At 30.7% G+C, this 18,379-nt stretch overlaps 1 protein-coding gene across 2 annotated transcripts; it reads right to left on the bottom strand.

Moving 5' to 3' along the window:
- Positions 1-342: 342 nt before the first annotated feature.
- LOC139507301 (uncharacterized) lies at positions 343-18,314 on the bottom strand. Of its 2 annotated transcripts, XM_071295687.1 has the most exons (5): positions 18,177-18,314; positions 12,148-12,222; positions 6,741-7,193; positions 5,272-5,445; positions 343-1,796 (listed from the first exon to the last, which is right to left on the bottom strand). In XM_071295687.1, exons 2-5 carry the CDS (start codon positions 12,214-12,216, stop codon positions 726-728), a joined length of 1,767 nt encoding a protein of 588 aa, XP_071151788.1. In that variant the 5' UTR covers positions 12,217-12,222; positions 18,177-18,314; the 3' UTR covers positions 343-725. The 2 variants fall into 2 exon arrangements, with proteins under 2 accessions (XP_071151788.1, XP_071151789.1); XM_071295688.1 differs by lacking the exon at positions 6,741-7,193.
- Positions 18,315-18,379: the final 65 nt, after the last annotated feature.

Here is an 18,379-nt window from a genome sequence, read left to right as displayed (position 1 = left end):
ATTTTGTTTTGTCTGACGTAATTTTTCACGGGGTTCAAACTTCTCTTATTAAAGTAAGAAAAACTACTTAAATTATTGCTTTAAATTCTATTCACAAATATTTGTACATATGGGTTAAGGCTTAACTCAAAAATGTTGATTAAATACAAGACGTCTTATACAATGAATCCAAATTAGTGTTGGTAAAATATTGTTTTTTTCTAACGCATTTTGACCGAATTAGACTATTTACCGGATTTTTAATCACTTAAGCAACACGACGGGTGCCACATGTGGAGCAGGATCTGCTTACCCTTCCGGAGCACCTGAGATAACCCCTAGTTTTTGGTGGATTCGTGTTGTTTATTCTTTAGTTTTCTATGTTGTGTCGTGTGTACTATTGTTTTTCTGTTTGTCTTTTTTTATTTTTAGCCATGGCGTTGTCAGTTTGTTTTAGATTTATGAGTTTGACTGTCCCTTTGGTATCTTTCGTCCCTCTTTTTTTTTTTTGCTCTTATCTAATTATGTCAAAACTATGTGTAAAAGGAAATTTTTGCTCAAATAAAAAAGTCATTATTTTTGTTCACATGTGTGAGTCATTATTTTTGTTCACATGTGTTAGTCATTATAATGACATTTTAAGGCCCTGCATTGCATTGATTTAATGTGATTGAAATTAAGTACGCCTGGCCTTACCTATAACTTACCATAAAAGTTATGTTGTCTGAATATGAAATACCATAAAGTTAGTTTTTCTGATTGTATACCAGCTGTAACGAAACATTTGTTCCACTTATATTGATATTTGGCTGGCTTGCAATCTTTGTAACTTCTACTTCAACGTTATTTACACCATTGTTGATACTGGCAATGTTCGTTGTATCCATTTCTATTATTGTTTCTTCTTTATTTGAGGACAATTGCTCCACTGGAGTATTCGGCAGCGAAATATGGCTATATGTGGATTTGAACGAATCTTCAGACTTATTACTATCTGAACTATCTTGGCTACATCTGCTTGAATGCTTGTTGGTAGAAGCAATTTTCTCATTGACATTTATATTAGCATATTGACGCATAATCGGTAGAGGGGTATTTTCGATAGTTGTAAAATCTGTTAGATTTATATTATCGACATCGCTTGTTGAACCTTGATAATTTTCATATTGATGGGCATCTGATTCTGGCAAGGTTTGGACGAAAGGCTCTTGTACTGATATAATTGTCTTTGATTCTAACATCAAATCCGATCTTGGACTTCTACTTTTTACTGTTTCAACTGATGAACTTGATTTATCACTTACTCGATTGTCAATATCAGTATCAAAGCTATCTGAATCAAAGTTATCTTTCTTATCATTGTCAGATTCTTTGCATTTATTGAAAGAACAAGCCGCTTTGTGTCCTTTCACCAGACCTTGCTTTTTCGATTGAGAAATATTTTCTATATCAGTGGTTTCAATTGTTCCATCTTGAAAGTTAAGAGTTTCATATCCCTTCTCATCTGGATATTCTTCAACCGTATCATAGTCGCCTTCTTTATCATCCTCCTTCGGTGTATTTCCATTGGTCACATCAAGGGTTGAAGAAATAGATGCTGTAACGGATTTAACTTCGATTTCTAATTCAGAAGGATTGGTGCCTTCCGTTGATAGTTTGATTTCGCTTTCATCATCATTTATTGGTGGAAGGTTGCACTTTGTGTCTTTAAATCTCGTTTTATTCATCTCATCAGTCAAAACCTCATTTCTTCTTATTGAACTTGAGTTTTCATATGCACTACTGTTAGGTCTGTCTGATTGGATGTTTGGGAGATTCTATATCAAAAAATGAAATACTATTAAAATGTATCTTAATAATCTTTTGACATTTGCATTCAAAAATACATTCGTATTTGCACGTATGATAAGCTTATGTATAAAACCAATTGGTTTATTTTCTATTCTTTGTGCTGTAAAATTTATAATAGTGAGATTAGTTTGATGATTGCAGTTGTCTGTTAAATATCATTGCTCAGAAAAATAGTCATATTTATACATCATTATATCGCATGATACCCATAGAGTTATTGTTTTAAAAATTCGTCTGAAAATGATAGTTTTACGTGGAACCATATTTTACGGAGTACATAAACACACAATAAGTACGACAGTCATATCAAGTACTAGTTTACTGTGAACCTTTGTGTTTATAATTCCTGTCTACTGAATAAAATAACACCTCGATGGACATTTTATTTCTTCTTAAATTTTGCCCTTGTTTGTTTAAACTAAGATATCGTAATACTGCAAAATCAAAAATCTATCCTAAGCTTAAATGACACAGATTTAGATATATATTCCCGTTCGACCTTCAAAATGAGAAAAACACGTTCCTAGGATAACAAAGTGTATATAGTAATAGTTTCCATAAATCGTGATTAAAATAACAATCCTAGATAAAGAATATTGATGCACTATTTCCTCTTATAAAAATCCCAAACCGCATACATAATTTTCATCGACAGACAACTACATCTTTCGATGTTTTTGTTTAGTTACACGTTCAGATATATTTGATATGTCCTGTTGCTTAATGAATAACATTTTAACTTGAAGTGAACTTTCCATTTAGAGGTTTAGCATAATAAGACTTTTTTATTTAACACAAAAAAAACCACTTCGAACTATCAACTTTGACAACTATCAATAGTTCCTAGTAGTAATGTTGAAATCGTTTCTTCGAAATTTTCACGGCCGCCTTCATGAGTTTGTTGACTGTACCACAGAGTACATTGGATATGTTCCAATTGACGTAGCTACCATCCTGGTATCTTTTCATCGATTGTAAAATTATTTAAAGTGTTATTTGTATTTAACACCAATTTGTACTTTCTATGAACAACACGACGGATGACATATATGTTAAATGATTCTCTTAACACCACGCAGCATATGTGATCACCCTCAGGTTTTTGGAGTAGGTTCGTTTTCTCAATCTTCAGCCTTTTATATTATGTTTTTGTCTATTAACTAATGAATTTTGGAATTCAGCCTCCTTTTTTCTAAATTTTAGTCATATCAGATACCCTAATCATGCGATGTTTACAATTCAAATGATGGGTAACGCAGTTCACATTTACCATTTTTCATTTTAAAAAAAACAAACTTGTGCTCAAAATGCTCAAACAACTAAAGTAGTGTTTGTCTACATCGACACTTTTTTCAGTTGCACTTTCATATTTTTAATAGTACTTTTTGAAATGATGACGTTTAGTTTATTCTTTTGTATTTCCTAACTCGGTCTGTAGTTAACATTACAATGCACACAATCTATGTATTACTGGTAAATTATTTATCTAGGGATTTCGTTACCACATTTTTTTATATATATTGTGTCTTGAATCTTGGCTGTGAATTAAAACCCTTATTGATGGGCTACTACATCTGAACTTTTTCATCAATTTCTTTTAAAGTTCGTACACTAATTAGATACGGATCAGTGTAAACTTATCAATCCTTTAAAAAAATGTCTTCTTAGTAATCAAGAGGCTCTCAAGAATCCGAATCGCTCACCTTGTAATGTTTTGCTTGAATCTTCCACAATGACTATAGATATATTTTTTCTTTATAGATATGAGTTGTTTAAAAATACTTTTTAAATGTTCTTTGTATCTCATATTTTACCACTATGTTCCATTTTAGCCATAGTGGCTATGTTTCCTCACGCATAAGGAAACAGAGAAAAACAAAATTTATACTAGATTCTCTAAAACTCATTCAGCCCAAGTTTGGCTTAAATTGATTCCTGAGTTTCAGAGGAGAGAATGTTACAAGAAAACAAACTCGATAAACCAATTATGAAAAATTGTCTTTATTGGAAATAACTCTTGAAGGGGTCAATTGACAATTATGGTCAATAAACATATTTTAAGATCTTACTTGGCTGAACATTTTTGCTGCTTACAGTTTATCGTGATCTATAATAATATTCGAGATAATAGCCAAAAACTACAATATTTCCTGAGAATCATCAATTTAGGGAATAAACAAAAACATCAGATACCAGATTTGGCTGATAATTTCAGGACAGGTAGATCTTTACCTCATGAATGCTGGAACTTCTTGTCTGATTTGCACAAAATGCTTTAGGTTGAAATATAAGTCAATACTGCATTTTACTTTTTGTTCCAAATCAGCCATGGTGGCTATGTTTCTGAGGAAACGGAAAATAAAACAACTAATTCTACATAACATAAGAATCATTCAGCTTAAGTTTGGTAAAATAGTTTCAGAGGAGAAGATTTAAAAAAAAAACCATGATAAACAAATTATGTAAAATTATCCTTAAAGGGCAATAACTGCTTAAGAAATCAACTGATAATTTTGATCATAAGTCTTATTTGTAGTTCTTACATTGCTAAGTATTTTTGCTGTTTACAGTTTATCTTTATCTTTTTAATAGTATCCAAGATAATAACCAAAATCTACAAAAATTCCTGAAAATATCCAATTGACTGACAGAAACACAACCAATTCTAGATGTTAGATTCATCTGAAAATTCAATCAAGTGGATGAGTTCCAGTTGGTGTATCATTCTGGGAGGACATGTTTTGTTTATTTATAAAATTTTGTTGGCTATATTTGAACACAACTGTACTTGAGTCGGTACCTTATGTCTTTTGTCTTTTAGGTTTATACGCTTAGTGCTGATTAGGGGGATCAATGTTTAGTTTGCTCTTTTGTTGTGTAGTTGTATCGCTATTTCGGGCTAGGGTATTGCACAACCGTAAGCATGTTTGCCCCCTTGAGGATATTGTTTTTTGCATATGTCGGGCTGGGGATTTCCTCTTTCGAAATGCATGTAGTTAATGTCGTGTCGTAACAGAGGCTTTTTTTTGCTAACCGTACTGCGTATATTTGACTGTTGTTGAATGCTAAACAGTGTCTAATAGTCGTTTTTACCTTCTTCCTTTAAAAATATAATGGAGATAGTTGTCGACTTATGCAGCATGGGATTCACTACTTTTCTCCCCGGACAGAAGTATCTTAGTGCGGTGTGTATTGCAAAGTCCTCAGATTTCTTTATTGTGTTTTTTTTTATCGATTTTTGTTTGCCATGTCGTTATGATTTTATCATCGACTTTGAATATCCTCTAATCTTTTACCTATTTTGTTTTGTCTCAGATACAATCATATCACATTTCTTTATTCATATCGAGAATGGAAGTAACTTCCACAGACATTGTCAAATTAAGAAGATTCTACGTATGCTATGCATGGTATCTTTCATAAAGTATAGGAATACTTTACCTTTTCTGGTTCCACAGCAGCAGTTGGGGCTTTTGTGTATCTTGTCTTCTTATCAACTTCTTTTTCAGCCTCTTTTGCACACAATGCAGCTTTTTGTTGTCCACTTAAGTTGTTTTCCTCCGTCTTGTCTGTATCGAATGATATAGAATTTTTCCTGATGTCGTTTCCGTCAACCTATAGGTCGAGAAGGTAAAATGTATAAAACAACTTGTATTGTATTGATGTTCGTGGTTATTTGAAGAAGAGAAGAATTATGTGGTTTCAGGTTTCTCCATAGATTTTTATATTTTTTTGACAGTGACAAAGCATATAATGACGAAATTTATACAATACTGATGCTATCGATGAATTTTCTAAGACTTGTTTTAAACAGTCATTATAGTATTCTATTGAACGTTCAGAATCATCGACTTGTTGTTTTATCATTCTGATTTGGGTTTTATGGGGTTAATATCTGTTCACTTTGTTCTTATTGGACACACGATTAAAAGAGTTTCTTGTTTTTTCTGCATTGAAATTTGGTAAAAATTAACGATGTGCATGACACAAGATCGTTGTTGTGCTAAGTTATTAATATTAATAAGTTGTGCTTCCAATTAAAGATATGGTACTAGGGGAACAAGAACGACTTACCATTTTAGCGCATCTGACATTAACCGAGTCTTTAAAGTATTCATGTACATCAATTTTAAGTTTCTGTGCTTTGTGTACTCTTACATTTGTTTGTCTATTCGTCTGTTAATAATATATTGTTGTTTTCTTCCAATTTTTGGAATATTCTTATAATTCTTTACTTAAATCAGCCGGTGATATTTTAGCGTTAGATAAAATTTATTCGTTTCAGCAGGCATATCAAATAATTTGAGCTTGCTTTCGGTAACTGCAAGAATTTTCTGTATCGTTTTATGTAGAACGTAGTGTTGGTTCTGTAATTTCTGTATTCATATATATAGTGATTTTTTAAAATTCACGCACATATGACTTTCTGTTGTAATGATAGTGCCTTTTTAGGGGAATGAATATTAAAAAAATCTGGTGAATCAAGTTGAAGTTCTTCCATTATTTAAAAGTTTTACGAACACAATCATTATTTAATTTACCGAATGAAATATCTGTCTGGAGACATACATGTATAAATACACACTATTTTTATGTCGTTGGTTTTAAAAATTCTGAACAAAATGTACGGAATGTTTAGGGGAAATCGGTGTTTATGTTTCATTAATTCTCTATTGATTTACAAAGGGAAAACTGCTTCATGTTGATAATTCTGTGTTTTCATCCTTGGGATTGAAATTTGAAAAAAAAGTTAAATGACTGTACACAATGCATCATTTTCATAGTATTATAAAAGACAAATAAAAATTGAAATGCAAAAGCCTTCCAGCTAAAACTGTCTAGACGATTAGACAAATAATTACTGAATTAAATGAATTCTTTTCAAATAAAAATAAACTTTTTTTTAATACCTTGTTGCATGTCGTCGAATTACGTTTTATATCTTCACTCCGATTTGTACAAAAAACATACACCACCATCATTCCCAAAGCTATTGCCAAGAGGGCAGATAGACCAATGACTATATATAACAAAATTCCTTTTAATTGTGTCTCTTTGTCTATATCTTCACATAAACATGTTGTTTTTAAAGAACTATCCTGACACAATATCAAACAGGCCAAACACACTTTATTTTCGTTGAGTGTTATTCCATAATGACTTGATGGACATTTCTTTTTGCATACAAACATGTTTGATTTGAATTCATGGTGCTTTCCATAACAATTGCCTTTCAAATGATAATAATCTTTCGGACACCCATTGGTCTTACAGCTGTCATTTTGTAGATTCGTGCAATAAGGACAACACGTGTCATCAAATGTGGCGTTGGTGTAGTTGCATTTAGGTGTTTCTTTGTTTTCCTATAAAAACATATTGTTAGATTTTGTTTTAAATATTTGAAAAAATATGGTACTAGAAAAATGCGTAGATATTTTAAAAAAACACAATTGTTTAAGCCTATTAAATCTTTACCATAGTTTTATTCACTTCTAATGAGTACTCAGAGCTCTTTGTGTGATGTCAGGTGTCGAAGGTAATATCTGATCTAATGTTTAGTACGAGCTATTTCAAACTGATATATAAAGTAAACACATTTATTTCATACCTAGAATTTTTAAGCATTTTCATTTTGAAATTATTTGTAGTACTGAACCGAGTGCTCACTTACAACTATTCTAAAAGGGAAATGCTCTTAACCAACACAACGACTTATAACAATATAAAAGTATATGTATATGCAAGAATATGCATGGTAAAAGCTACCACACCAGGCTCATAATTTAATGCATCAGTCGTGTTTTGTTTACATAGTGTCGTTCGAATAAAATAGTTTGAAACGGAAGTCAAAAAGCAATTTTAAAATACATTAAAAAGCAAATAATTCATTAAATTGACCAAAAGCCTTCGAAGGCTAACTATGACTTGCTTGAGTGTTTCGAATGATTTTGACGTTTTATAAATAAATTACACCTAACAACAGTTTCATCGATTAATCACAGATACTCGCATCACCTTTTTCAGAATCGTAGAATAAACCTTTCATGTCTCTTTGGGTTGCTCGAACAATTTGTCAATATAACGTAACTTTCTCTTATTTTTCTTGTTCGGTGTGAGAAAAATATTTCTCTTCACTAGTGAAATATCTGTTCTCGGTGAATGATTGTTCTAAATGTAGTTATGACGTCAAATTTTCTTAGTTTCTTCTAGATTCCCTATTGTAACGTCATAATGAAACGGCGACTATGCATTGTGACGTCAAATATAAAGAACACAGCTTTCTACAATTTTTTTTTCAAAATGAAGGACAAAAATCATTTGAGAAACAGATTTTACCACCTAAACTCGAGTATGACGATATTTCTTTACTCTCAATAGATTTATTTTAATTATTTATAAAACTCTAAAAGCCTTGCGATAAATAGATTTATCATATGTTTAGTAGTAAATACAGTAGTTTTGCATATTTGATAAATAGCCTGCTGTTTAATCCATATCGCGCAACTTTGATGCGCACCCTTTATCGCATACTCTTTATCACACCCCTACTTTTTTTTTTTTTTTTTTTTTTACATAAAGTCAGTTTTTATTTATGTAAGCTTAAGAAAAATTTTCCTCAAAATAGGTCCAATAGAACGGTCATTCGGGCGTGATGCAATTTATTGAATGACGTCATTGTTTGGTATGTGACGTCACGAACGTCAAGTTTTCATATTTTTTGGCACACTAAATGCAACTATAAAAAATACAAAACACACAAAAAATACAATAATAAACCAAATATTTTTAAAACAACAGCACGCAAATTGTAAGGTAACCCAGGTGCTTCGGATAAGTAATTGAGCAGTTCTTTTAAGGCCTTTGAAACAAGACAAAAGTATAACTGAAGGTATCCCAGTGTTATGGATCAGAAACAGTTCATATAATATAATACTCTTCTGTTGAAATATATGATAAAGCGTATAAAACATGGCAAAATCCGTATCACATGCCGTATCACCCTCGACCAATATCATCCCTCGGGCCGAAAAGCCCTTGGGCTGATATTGGTGTCTCGGGATGATACGACATATGATACGGATTTTGCCATGTATTATTCTCTATTAAACAATTAAAGGAGTAGGTTCAGTAAGACCCCTTTTTGCCCCCAAAATATAGCAGTTTTACAAAATTGTTAAAATGTAAACTTTTAGTTATTTTTTTTGGAAGGTATAATGCCTCTGCTACATAAATATGTGCTGTTTTGTGCATTACAATGCACATATATCGGGTACTTGCATCATTAAGTCATGCTAAATTACTGAAATCTTCACAATTTCAGCATTTTAATTAAATTTTAGACGATTTTCGTCTTAAATGAAAGTGGCCGCATTCGTATTCATTCTTGATATTGAAATTTAAGTTGTGCTTAATGATAATACATAACACATATAATGGTCGAGGATGAACACGGATGCAGCCACTTTCATTTTGACAAAAACATCTGAAAATTGACATGTTTTGGCATATTTGATAGATGTTTCATATTTAAGGTAAAATCGGAGCGTTTTTTAATGAGTGAATCAGTTAAAATCTTTCACAAAAAATAATTGAATCAATTGAAATATTCAAACTCCCTCAGGCAAAGTTGACTGAAAGTAAAATCAGCTTTTTGTTGGTATGATTTTCATGTTTTCGTGTCTTGTACATATTTGGCTATCAATTTCAAAATTTGAATTTTGGGCGTTCCTGATTAAGTTGAATAAGGGACATCGATTCAGACGCGCGAAATTGTCTGTCGGAACTGAATTAGTGTTTTATATCTTTTTTTTTGCATAGTTTTATTTCTCATCGACAATGGCCGGATTTTTTAAAAGAACTACATCGATCGGATCTCGTTTGAAATCACAGTAAAGCAGACAATAGACTTTGCGTCGCCAGTTAAATGGAAAAAAGAAATACAATATCAACTGGATAGTTTTATAAATCATGTTGATTCAATTTGCCTTAATTTCAAAATAATTATCTCGGAATTAAAGTGTCTGACAAACTGCCATGCTTATAAGCCAGATAAGCTACAGATAAGCTAGAGGACAGTTGTCTTGAAGAAAGTATATAAGTTTCTTTTGATCTATGCTGATGATTATTTAAACTTTTTTCACCCCATCCCTTTACTTATGGCTTGTATTCGTAAAGTTCTAATCTTTGGAAGCGACTTAATCCTTAATACTTTGTTATATCAATCAAAATATCTTTAGTGTTTTATTTGTGAATAATATATAGCTGTTTTTTAAAGGATAACAGTTGCGTTATTCATGATAATGAGACTTAATTAATAGCAACAACAAAATAATTTTACCTTCCTTTTCTGAAAAAAAGACAATTAAATGCATCACGGTATCATTCACCATCTTTAAGTAATTTTTAAGTAATTGTATAAAATCCTTCGTGCGAAATCCTTCATTATTTACAATTGGCAAACTATCAAAATGTTTAGATTCTAAAGATTTTATAAAGGTTAACAACACGTATTTATAGATATTACAGAATAAAGTTGGAAAGTAAAAGGTAATTTACCTAATCTTTCCGAGCTTGTACATCCCAATTTCTCTCATTCCATTGGTCGATGTTATTTCATTATTTAATTGTTACAATATTACCTTGTCTTTTGTTTATGTGTCTATCATTGTCTATGTGTTTATTTTTTTGTTTATTGTTTATTTATATAAATAAGGCCGTTAGTTTTTTCGTTTGAATTGTTTTTAATTTTATCATTTCGGTGCCTTTTATTGCTGACTATGCGGTATGGGCTTTGCTCAATGTTGAAGGCTGTACAGTGACCTAAAGTTGTTAATTTCTGTGTCATGTTGGTCTCTTCTGGAGAGTTGTCGCCTTGTCAATCATACCACATCTTCTTTTATATAATATATCTATTATTATCTAAAAACCGATCAATAATAGATCAGTTGGTTTTGTGATACTAGAATAAAAATTATTTTTTGATTGCATGTATTCATTTACAGTTTTACCTTGATTATATGCAATATCATACATTAAGTCTGAAAATTGAAAACTATTTTTTTAAATGGCAGTGAACAATATATAGTGACCATTGTTAAATATTACAAATGCACAAACCAATCTGGATGTTTTAGATAAAAATATGCAAATTGGTGATACTCTGAATCTGTTGACAGTTATGATTTTCGACGCTCTGAATTATTACGTTGACATACTGTTATCAAACAAAAGATTTCTTTTTAAGATGCCCCTTTGAAGAATTTTAATTGGAAGAGCATTTGCTGCAACTTATATTAAACTTTTCTATTCTAAATATACACATATTGAACCGTAATGAAATTATTTAGCTGTAAATCTTACCGTTGGCAACATTTATATATATAAAAGAAGATGCGTTATTAATGTAAATGAGACAAGTCTTTACAAGAGACCAAATGATACAAAAATTATAGGTCACCGTACGGCCTTCAACACTCAGCAAATCCTATACCCCAGCTAGTCAGCTATAAAAAGTCCCGTTTCAGAAAGTCAATTTGATTAAGTTGTATATATTCATTGACCTTTAGCACACAAACTTGTTCTTTGATTTTTTTATCATATTGCAACACAAACTTTAAAAACACGGGATGTCGCATCCTAGTTTTTATGCTGATGTTCTAGTTGGTATCACATTATGTTTGATTTAGTTGTCATTGGCTAATAACTAATATAACTGTCAGTAACTGAAAAAATTTTAATTCGATATTCTGAGTATTTTGTGTCATTGTTTTATTTTTTGCTCCCTATCATATTGACGAGTCCATCCCTTTCAAAATGACTTATACAATGCCTTTGTGTAGCCCAAACATATTTATAGCTATGAGAAAACCAAATTCAGATTGAAAGAAATTAAGAAGTTCTGCTTAATGCATATATATATATACCGAAATGTACAGTACCCCTCAATTCATATATTGACGTAGTATTCACATCAAATGACAAAAACTAAATTTGGGTTTGGAGAGTGTTTTAAGTTTATGCTTTTACTAAAAAAATTACTGTTTCCAAGCAGAATCTGTTAGAATTGACATAACGGAACACTTTCTAGTCTTATAGTTTTGACGCAAAATGACTCCTTCACACTGTGTATATGTTATGGCCTCTCATATCGAGCTTTGGACATTTCTAAAACTGTGTCAGTGTAGTCATATGAAGGTTATTATTTTTAGTTTGTATTTGTGTATGTTTATCTATGTGTCTCAATTAGTTAGATACAGTTGATAATTTTACTAGTTTATCAAAACAGTTTGATACAATAAGAATGACAGCTAGACATACCTGAAATTGAATTGCTGTATTTACATATAATAATAACCATATTAACGTGCTCCTTTTCTGCAAGCTCATTATCACCTAAAAGATAAAAAATTTCATATCAACATATGAATATAATGACATCTCAATTGAGTATACACCAATGAAAATTGATAACGAAAATAGAAGTAAACTAAATAATCTTATAAGATAAAAGGTATTAAAAAAGAAGTCAAAAGTACTCAAAATGTACTGGTGCTGAACTTGACCTATGTTAATAATGCAAGAATTTTAAGACTAAGAAAGTTGTTTTAAAGTAAAATAATACTTGTCAATGGCCAAAATGTAGTTGCATGGCATCATTAAAAAAAATATATATATTAATATTTTGAATTCAATATTGAAGTTAGAAAAATGAATTAGATTTTTTTTTTTAGTAGCGCAGCGCTTAATCGCCACGATTTAGGAATTGAAACTCTTCATTATATATTTTTATAGTTTGATGAGCCATAAATCCAGGTTTAATCCAATGTTTTCTTAGAATTTCCTTTACCAAGTCAGGAATATGGCAGGTGTTATCAAATAGTCCGTTTCTTTGTATGATGTCGTTTGTTTTTGTTGCAGTTCAGTGCCTCAGTTTTTGGTTTGTGACCCGATTTTTTCTCCCTCTCGATTTATCGATTTATGACTATTGAACAGTTGTACACTACTGTTGCCTTTATTTATAGACCCCGTTCATACCAGTATTTTTTTAATCGATCTAAATATAACAAGTTTGCATTCGCATTATCTTTAATAATAATGATATTCATTAATCTCATCATCTGAAACACTACTTCATACAACAGGTTAACATGCAATCAATGTGACATAATTACCCGTGAAACTATAAACCCGTTGTTGTATAAATAAAAATGATTAATCAAAATAACATGAATAATGTAATGATAAACACACTTGGAACAATTAATTAATCAGAATATTGTTACACTTATATTTTACTAGTAAGTTCAAGTTTTGATACTTATAAAAAAGAAGATCTGGTGAGATTGCCAATTAGTCCAGTTAAACTAAATTTTAACCTCATTGTAACAGAAAATATGTTAGTTCTAATCTGGCATTAAGCCCCAATATTAACAGAAAAAAGTCCCATAAAATCATACTTGAGGAATACTCAAAATCAGCATTTTTAATTTCCTATGGAAATCAACATTGGAAAGGAGGGATAACTTCTCAAACATTAGCCTATTTTTGTGAGTTTTTTGTCGATCTCCTTAAAAGCCATGTTAAGTATGATACTTTGTTATTCTTGTCAAAATGTCACAATAAATAAAATAAGAATGACCACATACAGTCAAACGAAATACATGTATCATGTATCGCTACATTAAATTAATAATAGAATTGTTATTATCGTAAACATTTGTTTGGTGTTAATGTCATAATTTAAATAAATCAATGCAGGAATATCTGAAAAAAAGAGATTTTATTATGCCGAAATGCTAAATTAACACTACTTTAACCATCGACTGTAGACAGAAGTGTTTTTATCGTTCTAGTTGGGCTCTTTTGGCTGTTGAACTTTATTACATGTTCTTGAATATATTTGACATATCATTTGATATCTCTGGCAAGTTTGAGATTACGTCCTACTCGGAAACTACCACCAGAACATTTGTTTTAAAACCATTTGTTGAATGACACATTCAAAGTAAAATCACAAAAATACTTAGCTCCGAGGAAAATTCATAACGAAAAGTCCCTAATCAAATGGCAAAATCAAAAACTTAAACACATCAAACGAATGGATAACAACTGTCATATTCCTGACTTGGAACAGACATTTTCTTATGTAGACAATGCTGGATTGAACCTTGTTTTATAGCTGCTAAACCTCTCACTCGTATGACAGTAAACTGAATGATTTTTGCGCTGGGTACTATTTAACCATACATTTTATTTGAAATATTCATTGCATACATTATGTTACTATGCTGACAAGTTATTGTTAACAGTTCCAAATAAAATGATCGAATGGAAGATGCACAGTGCATAAAAAAATTCATCTGTTAATAGAGACATATGCCATGCAAACTGAAATTGATGTCATACACGTTACTAGAAGAAAGAACAAATAGTAATATCGACATCATGTTTTCGGTTCGAATGAAATCAACTGATTTGAAAGATTACAGAATCAAGGGGTACGGATAGTGTTATATTGTAAGAAACTAAATATAAAAATTGAAAATATATAGGCTAGCCGATGAAGTAAATTGGATTAGAAATGTTATTTTGACGGAGAACTCGTTAGCCAACCTTTCGTTTTTAAAGCAATTAGAAAATAATCTATAGAATTTTTTTTGTAGTCCTTATTCCGTCAATATAACGGAACTATAAAAAAAATGTCATGCAAGTGGGAGTTGAGCAAACTATCCAACCAGTTTGAACGTTTCATGTTCTTTATGAAATCCCTGCACCCAGTCAGAAATAAGGCAGTTCTTTTTCATATACTGTTGATTGATAGCGTTTGATTTTGATTTTTTTTTTATTGACTTCAATTTTCTAAATTTGTCTTCAGGTTCAATATTTTTCAAATACATAAACAAAAAATGCCTGTACCAAGTCAGGAATATGACAGACGTTAACCATTTGTTTAATGTGTTTGAGCTTTTGAAATTGACATTTGATTAAGGACTTTCCGTTTTGAATTTTCCTCGGAATGCGGTATTTTTGTGATTTTACTTTTTGATAAACTTTTTCAGGCAAGCAAAAAACAGTTTTAATCTTTTTTTATTATTTAATACATGCAGTTACTCCATAAGCAAACAACATCTTAACGGCATTGATACCTCCAGAAAAGAAAACAGACACATTATTACGTGATGTTAAATTTCATGATAAATTTTTATGGAGTATTATCATAAAAGAGGGACGAAAGATACCAAAGGGACAGTCAAACTCATAAATCTAAAACAAACTGACAACGCCATGGCTAAAAATGAAAAAGACAAACAGAAAAACAATAGTACACACGACACAACATAGAAAACTAAAGAATAAACAACACGAACCCCACCAAAAACTAGGGGTGATCTCAGGTGCTCCGGAAGGGTAAGCAGATCCTGCTCCACATGTGGCACCCGTCGTGTTGCTTATGTGATTACAAATCCGGTAAATAGTCTAATTCGGTAGGTCACATTCATGAAAGGGAAGGGGATTGTAGTTACGACGTAAGGAACATATCCGATATCATTTGTGAAACGGTTATTCCATAACGGTCAACTAACTCGTGATGGCGTCCGTAAAATTTACGAAGGGATGATTTCAACTTCACCATTTGGAACTCTTGGTTTAATAGCTTCCTTGTGAGCAGTAACCCTCCATCAAGAAAATCATGATAGGAAATGCAAGCACGGGAATATCGTATTAATATTTGATCTAAATAAACAATGTATTAAGAGGCCAGTAAGTAATCGTCATACCATTTATAAAAGATTATTTTAATTTTATTAATAGTTGATGCTCGTAAGCCTTGCTATTGAAAAATTGTTATATCTTTATCAAGTTTGAGTATATCATATATTTTTAAAGTTAAAGTATTATATAAAAAGTTACAATTGATAAAAGGATATTAACAAATATCGAAAAATATTTAAAAGTTTTGACGAGAAACTTTATATCTTGGATGCATGTTAGAACAATAGTAAAAATCATTAAAGGTATATAATTATTTAATCTCCTCTTTCTCGTCTTTATAAACGGAAAATAATCGGCTGTTTAATTAATTGATGTTTACTTTCTCATTGTTTCTGATGCACGCTTGGTTGCACAATATTGTAAATAATTAAAAGTTTATTTTTGTGATTTTCATTTGTGCAAGATAAAAACAAGTGATGGATTATCCATGAAGGTATGAATAAGTATCAAGGAGAATTTCTCTCTGTCGAGTATTTCTTTGAAACAGTCAGTAGTTGTCCCACAGGCGTTTGGCTCGGGTAACTACAAAATGTGTTTCAAATCCTTTATAGTCGTATAGAAGAAAGAGAATTTTTTAAATGCCTTTGCTGCATCGAATTTGTCTGTATGTTTGCTCGTGATTAAACCAGGTATTTGCTTTGCTTTTAGCTAGGATGTCATAATATATGGTATGACAATTTTATAAGAAATTATTCTATAGAGCATGTTGAATCTACTTTTAAGTCTTCTTTTTTGTTTTGATAGACAGAAGAGTAGATTTCGCATGTTTGCGTCACTTCCAGTAAATTGAACATACATATCTTTCTGCACGTGTTTGGATTTGTTTTATGAAGATGATGTTCTCTGTTCCCAGGTCTGGTAAGGGCTTGGTATGCTCGGTCATTAATAGTCACTGAATTATTTTTTGTATTTCTTCTAATGAATGCAAGGGTTCTGTTTGCTTTAGACATGTTAGATTTCGTGTTCTAATTGTGTTTGTACCACTGTCAATTTAAAATATTTAGAATTTTAAACTCAATCAAGAATGGGATATTGTATATTATAATAGTTATAGAAATAAATAGATGTTTTCTTTGATGTCATTCGTATGTTGCATTTGTGAGAATAGAACAGATGGAGCCATTACTTTTCCCAGTGTAATTGTCCTTTATTGGTATCTTAAGAGTTATATATATTCAATCTGATTTAGGTATGATTCGTCGGTAACGCACAAGATCCTCTGTTTGGCAAATTATTGCAAGTTGTTGTGAAAAGTATACGACATGGGTTGTGAAAAGAAAAACATCGTCGTCTTATGTCTAAAATTTAAATTTTTTGGTACTTATACAAGTGGACAATATGGATTGTTACTTATAATTATTATCTTTATTAAGCTTGGTATAACAATGTTTTGCTCCTCCAAAATTTGTTTTGGCTGCAAACTATAATATGCACCATGTGGAATTCCTATATCAATTGCACAGCAAAACAATTATATGATTATCATTGCTTTATTAGTCAATACAAGAATTTAATTCCCCCTTTTTATATAGAGAAAATAATCAAACATGTTTATTTTATATGAAAAAGGTGAAGAAATAAAGGAAGAAGACAAAGTGTAAAATATGTACAAGCTAATAATGCTCGATTATAATTTTGTTTCATATCAATACCCTTAGTACATATTGTGTACTTAACTTTATATGTTCTTCTTCCAATTATAATTGAAATTTAGATCTGTTTTGTGAAAACAAATTGAGAAAATATAAATGTACATAAAACTTCCAAAATAGTTCCTTATTCTAAATTTAGTAAAGGAATCCTTATTTCATATTTACCTTATTGACATCAGGGTAAATTTATTTAAATCACAATTCATTATCGTGTTGTGATATATTGCATTGAAGCGTTCACTTTCAATACAGGGAAGTAATGTTAAAAGTAAAAACAAGGAAAATTCTCTCTATTCGGTGTCTAAAAGGTTATAAATTTTATAAAACAAATCATATCTGAAATCAATGAAAATATCATTTTGACATGTTATGTTAAATCAGTGAACATGAATTTCATAACTAATACTGCTTTAAAATTTGGTTTTGCTATATACTAACTTCATGTTGAAATATAATATCAATTGTTACACAAGACATCATTTATTTTCATCACTCCATATAAGAAATCAATACCCCCACCCCCCCCCCCCCCCCTTTGTTCTTGTTTAATATAATTTGATGTATATGTTTATTGTAAAAAATAAATAGACAATAGTCTAAAACGGGGTAATTAATCGATTCAAAATCTAGTTTAAATAAACAAAAGGACCAACATTACCAAAATCAAATATTATGTGTACATGGTGTATGTACCAAACACACTTCAAAAGAAATAAACGAATACATGTCTTACGTGGTAATAAATTAAAGTTGTTTTCTTATTTTTATATTTTTTTTCTGTCAATTATATTTTACCTACTTTTGAAAAGAGAGAGGTTGTTGAAAATTGTTACTTTTCAACAGGTATGTCAGAACTGATGCGGCGAAGATGTTAATTTTTTATTTGTATCTATGAAAAATAATACATTTAGTAATACTTACTTTATTTTGATACTATTGTTAAATCCATTCTAATTGAAAATCAAATTCAATTTAGAAAACATATTGAAAAAATATATATACATAGTATACTTCCAAAATACTTCCTTGTTATTTCCTCAGAAAAGGAAGCCTCATATCATATCGTGATTTGCACTTTGCATATAATATATCAAGGTAAGTTCATGAATTTAAATATCAAATTC

The sequence above is a fragment of the Mytilus edulis genome, unplaced genomic scaffold, assembly GCF_963676685.1.
Source record: "Mytilus edulis unplaced genomic scaffold, xbMytEdul2.2 SCAFFOLD_2004, whole genome shotgun sequence".
NCBI lineage: Eukaryota > Metazoa > Mollusca > Bivalvia > Mytilida > Mytilidae > Mytilus > Mytilus edulis.
This window is presented reverse-complemented; position numbering and strand designations above follow the sequence as displayed.

Coding starts and splice junctions, on each gene's coding strand:
- LOC139507301 (XM_071295687.1), bottom strand. CDS start 12,216: ATGAGCTTGCAGAAAAGGAGCACGTTAATATGGTTATTATTATATGTA. Junction 5,446..6,740: donor ATTCGACGACATGCAACAAG/GTATTAAAAAAA, acceptor CTCGACCTATAG/GTTGACGGAAACGACATCAG. Junction 1,797..5,271: donor CTGCTGTGGAACCAGAAAAG/GTAAAGTATTCC, acceptor TTTTTGATATAG/AATCTCCCAAACATCCAATC.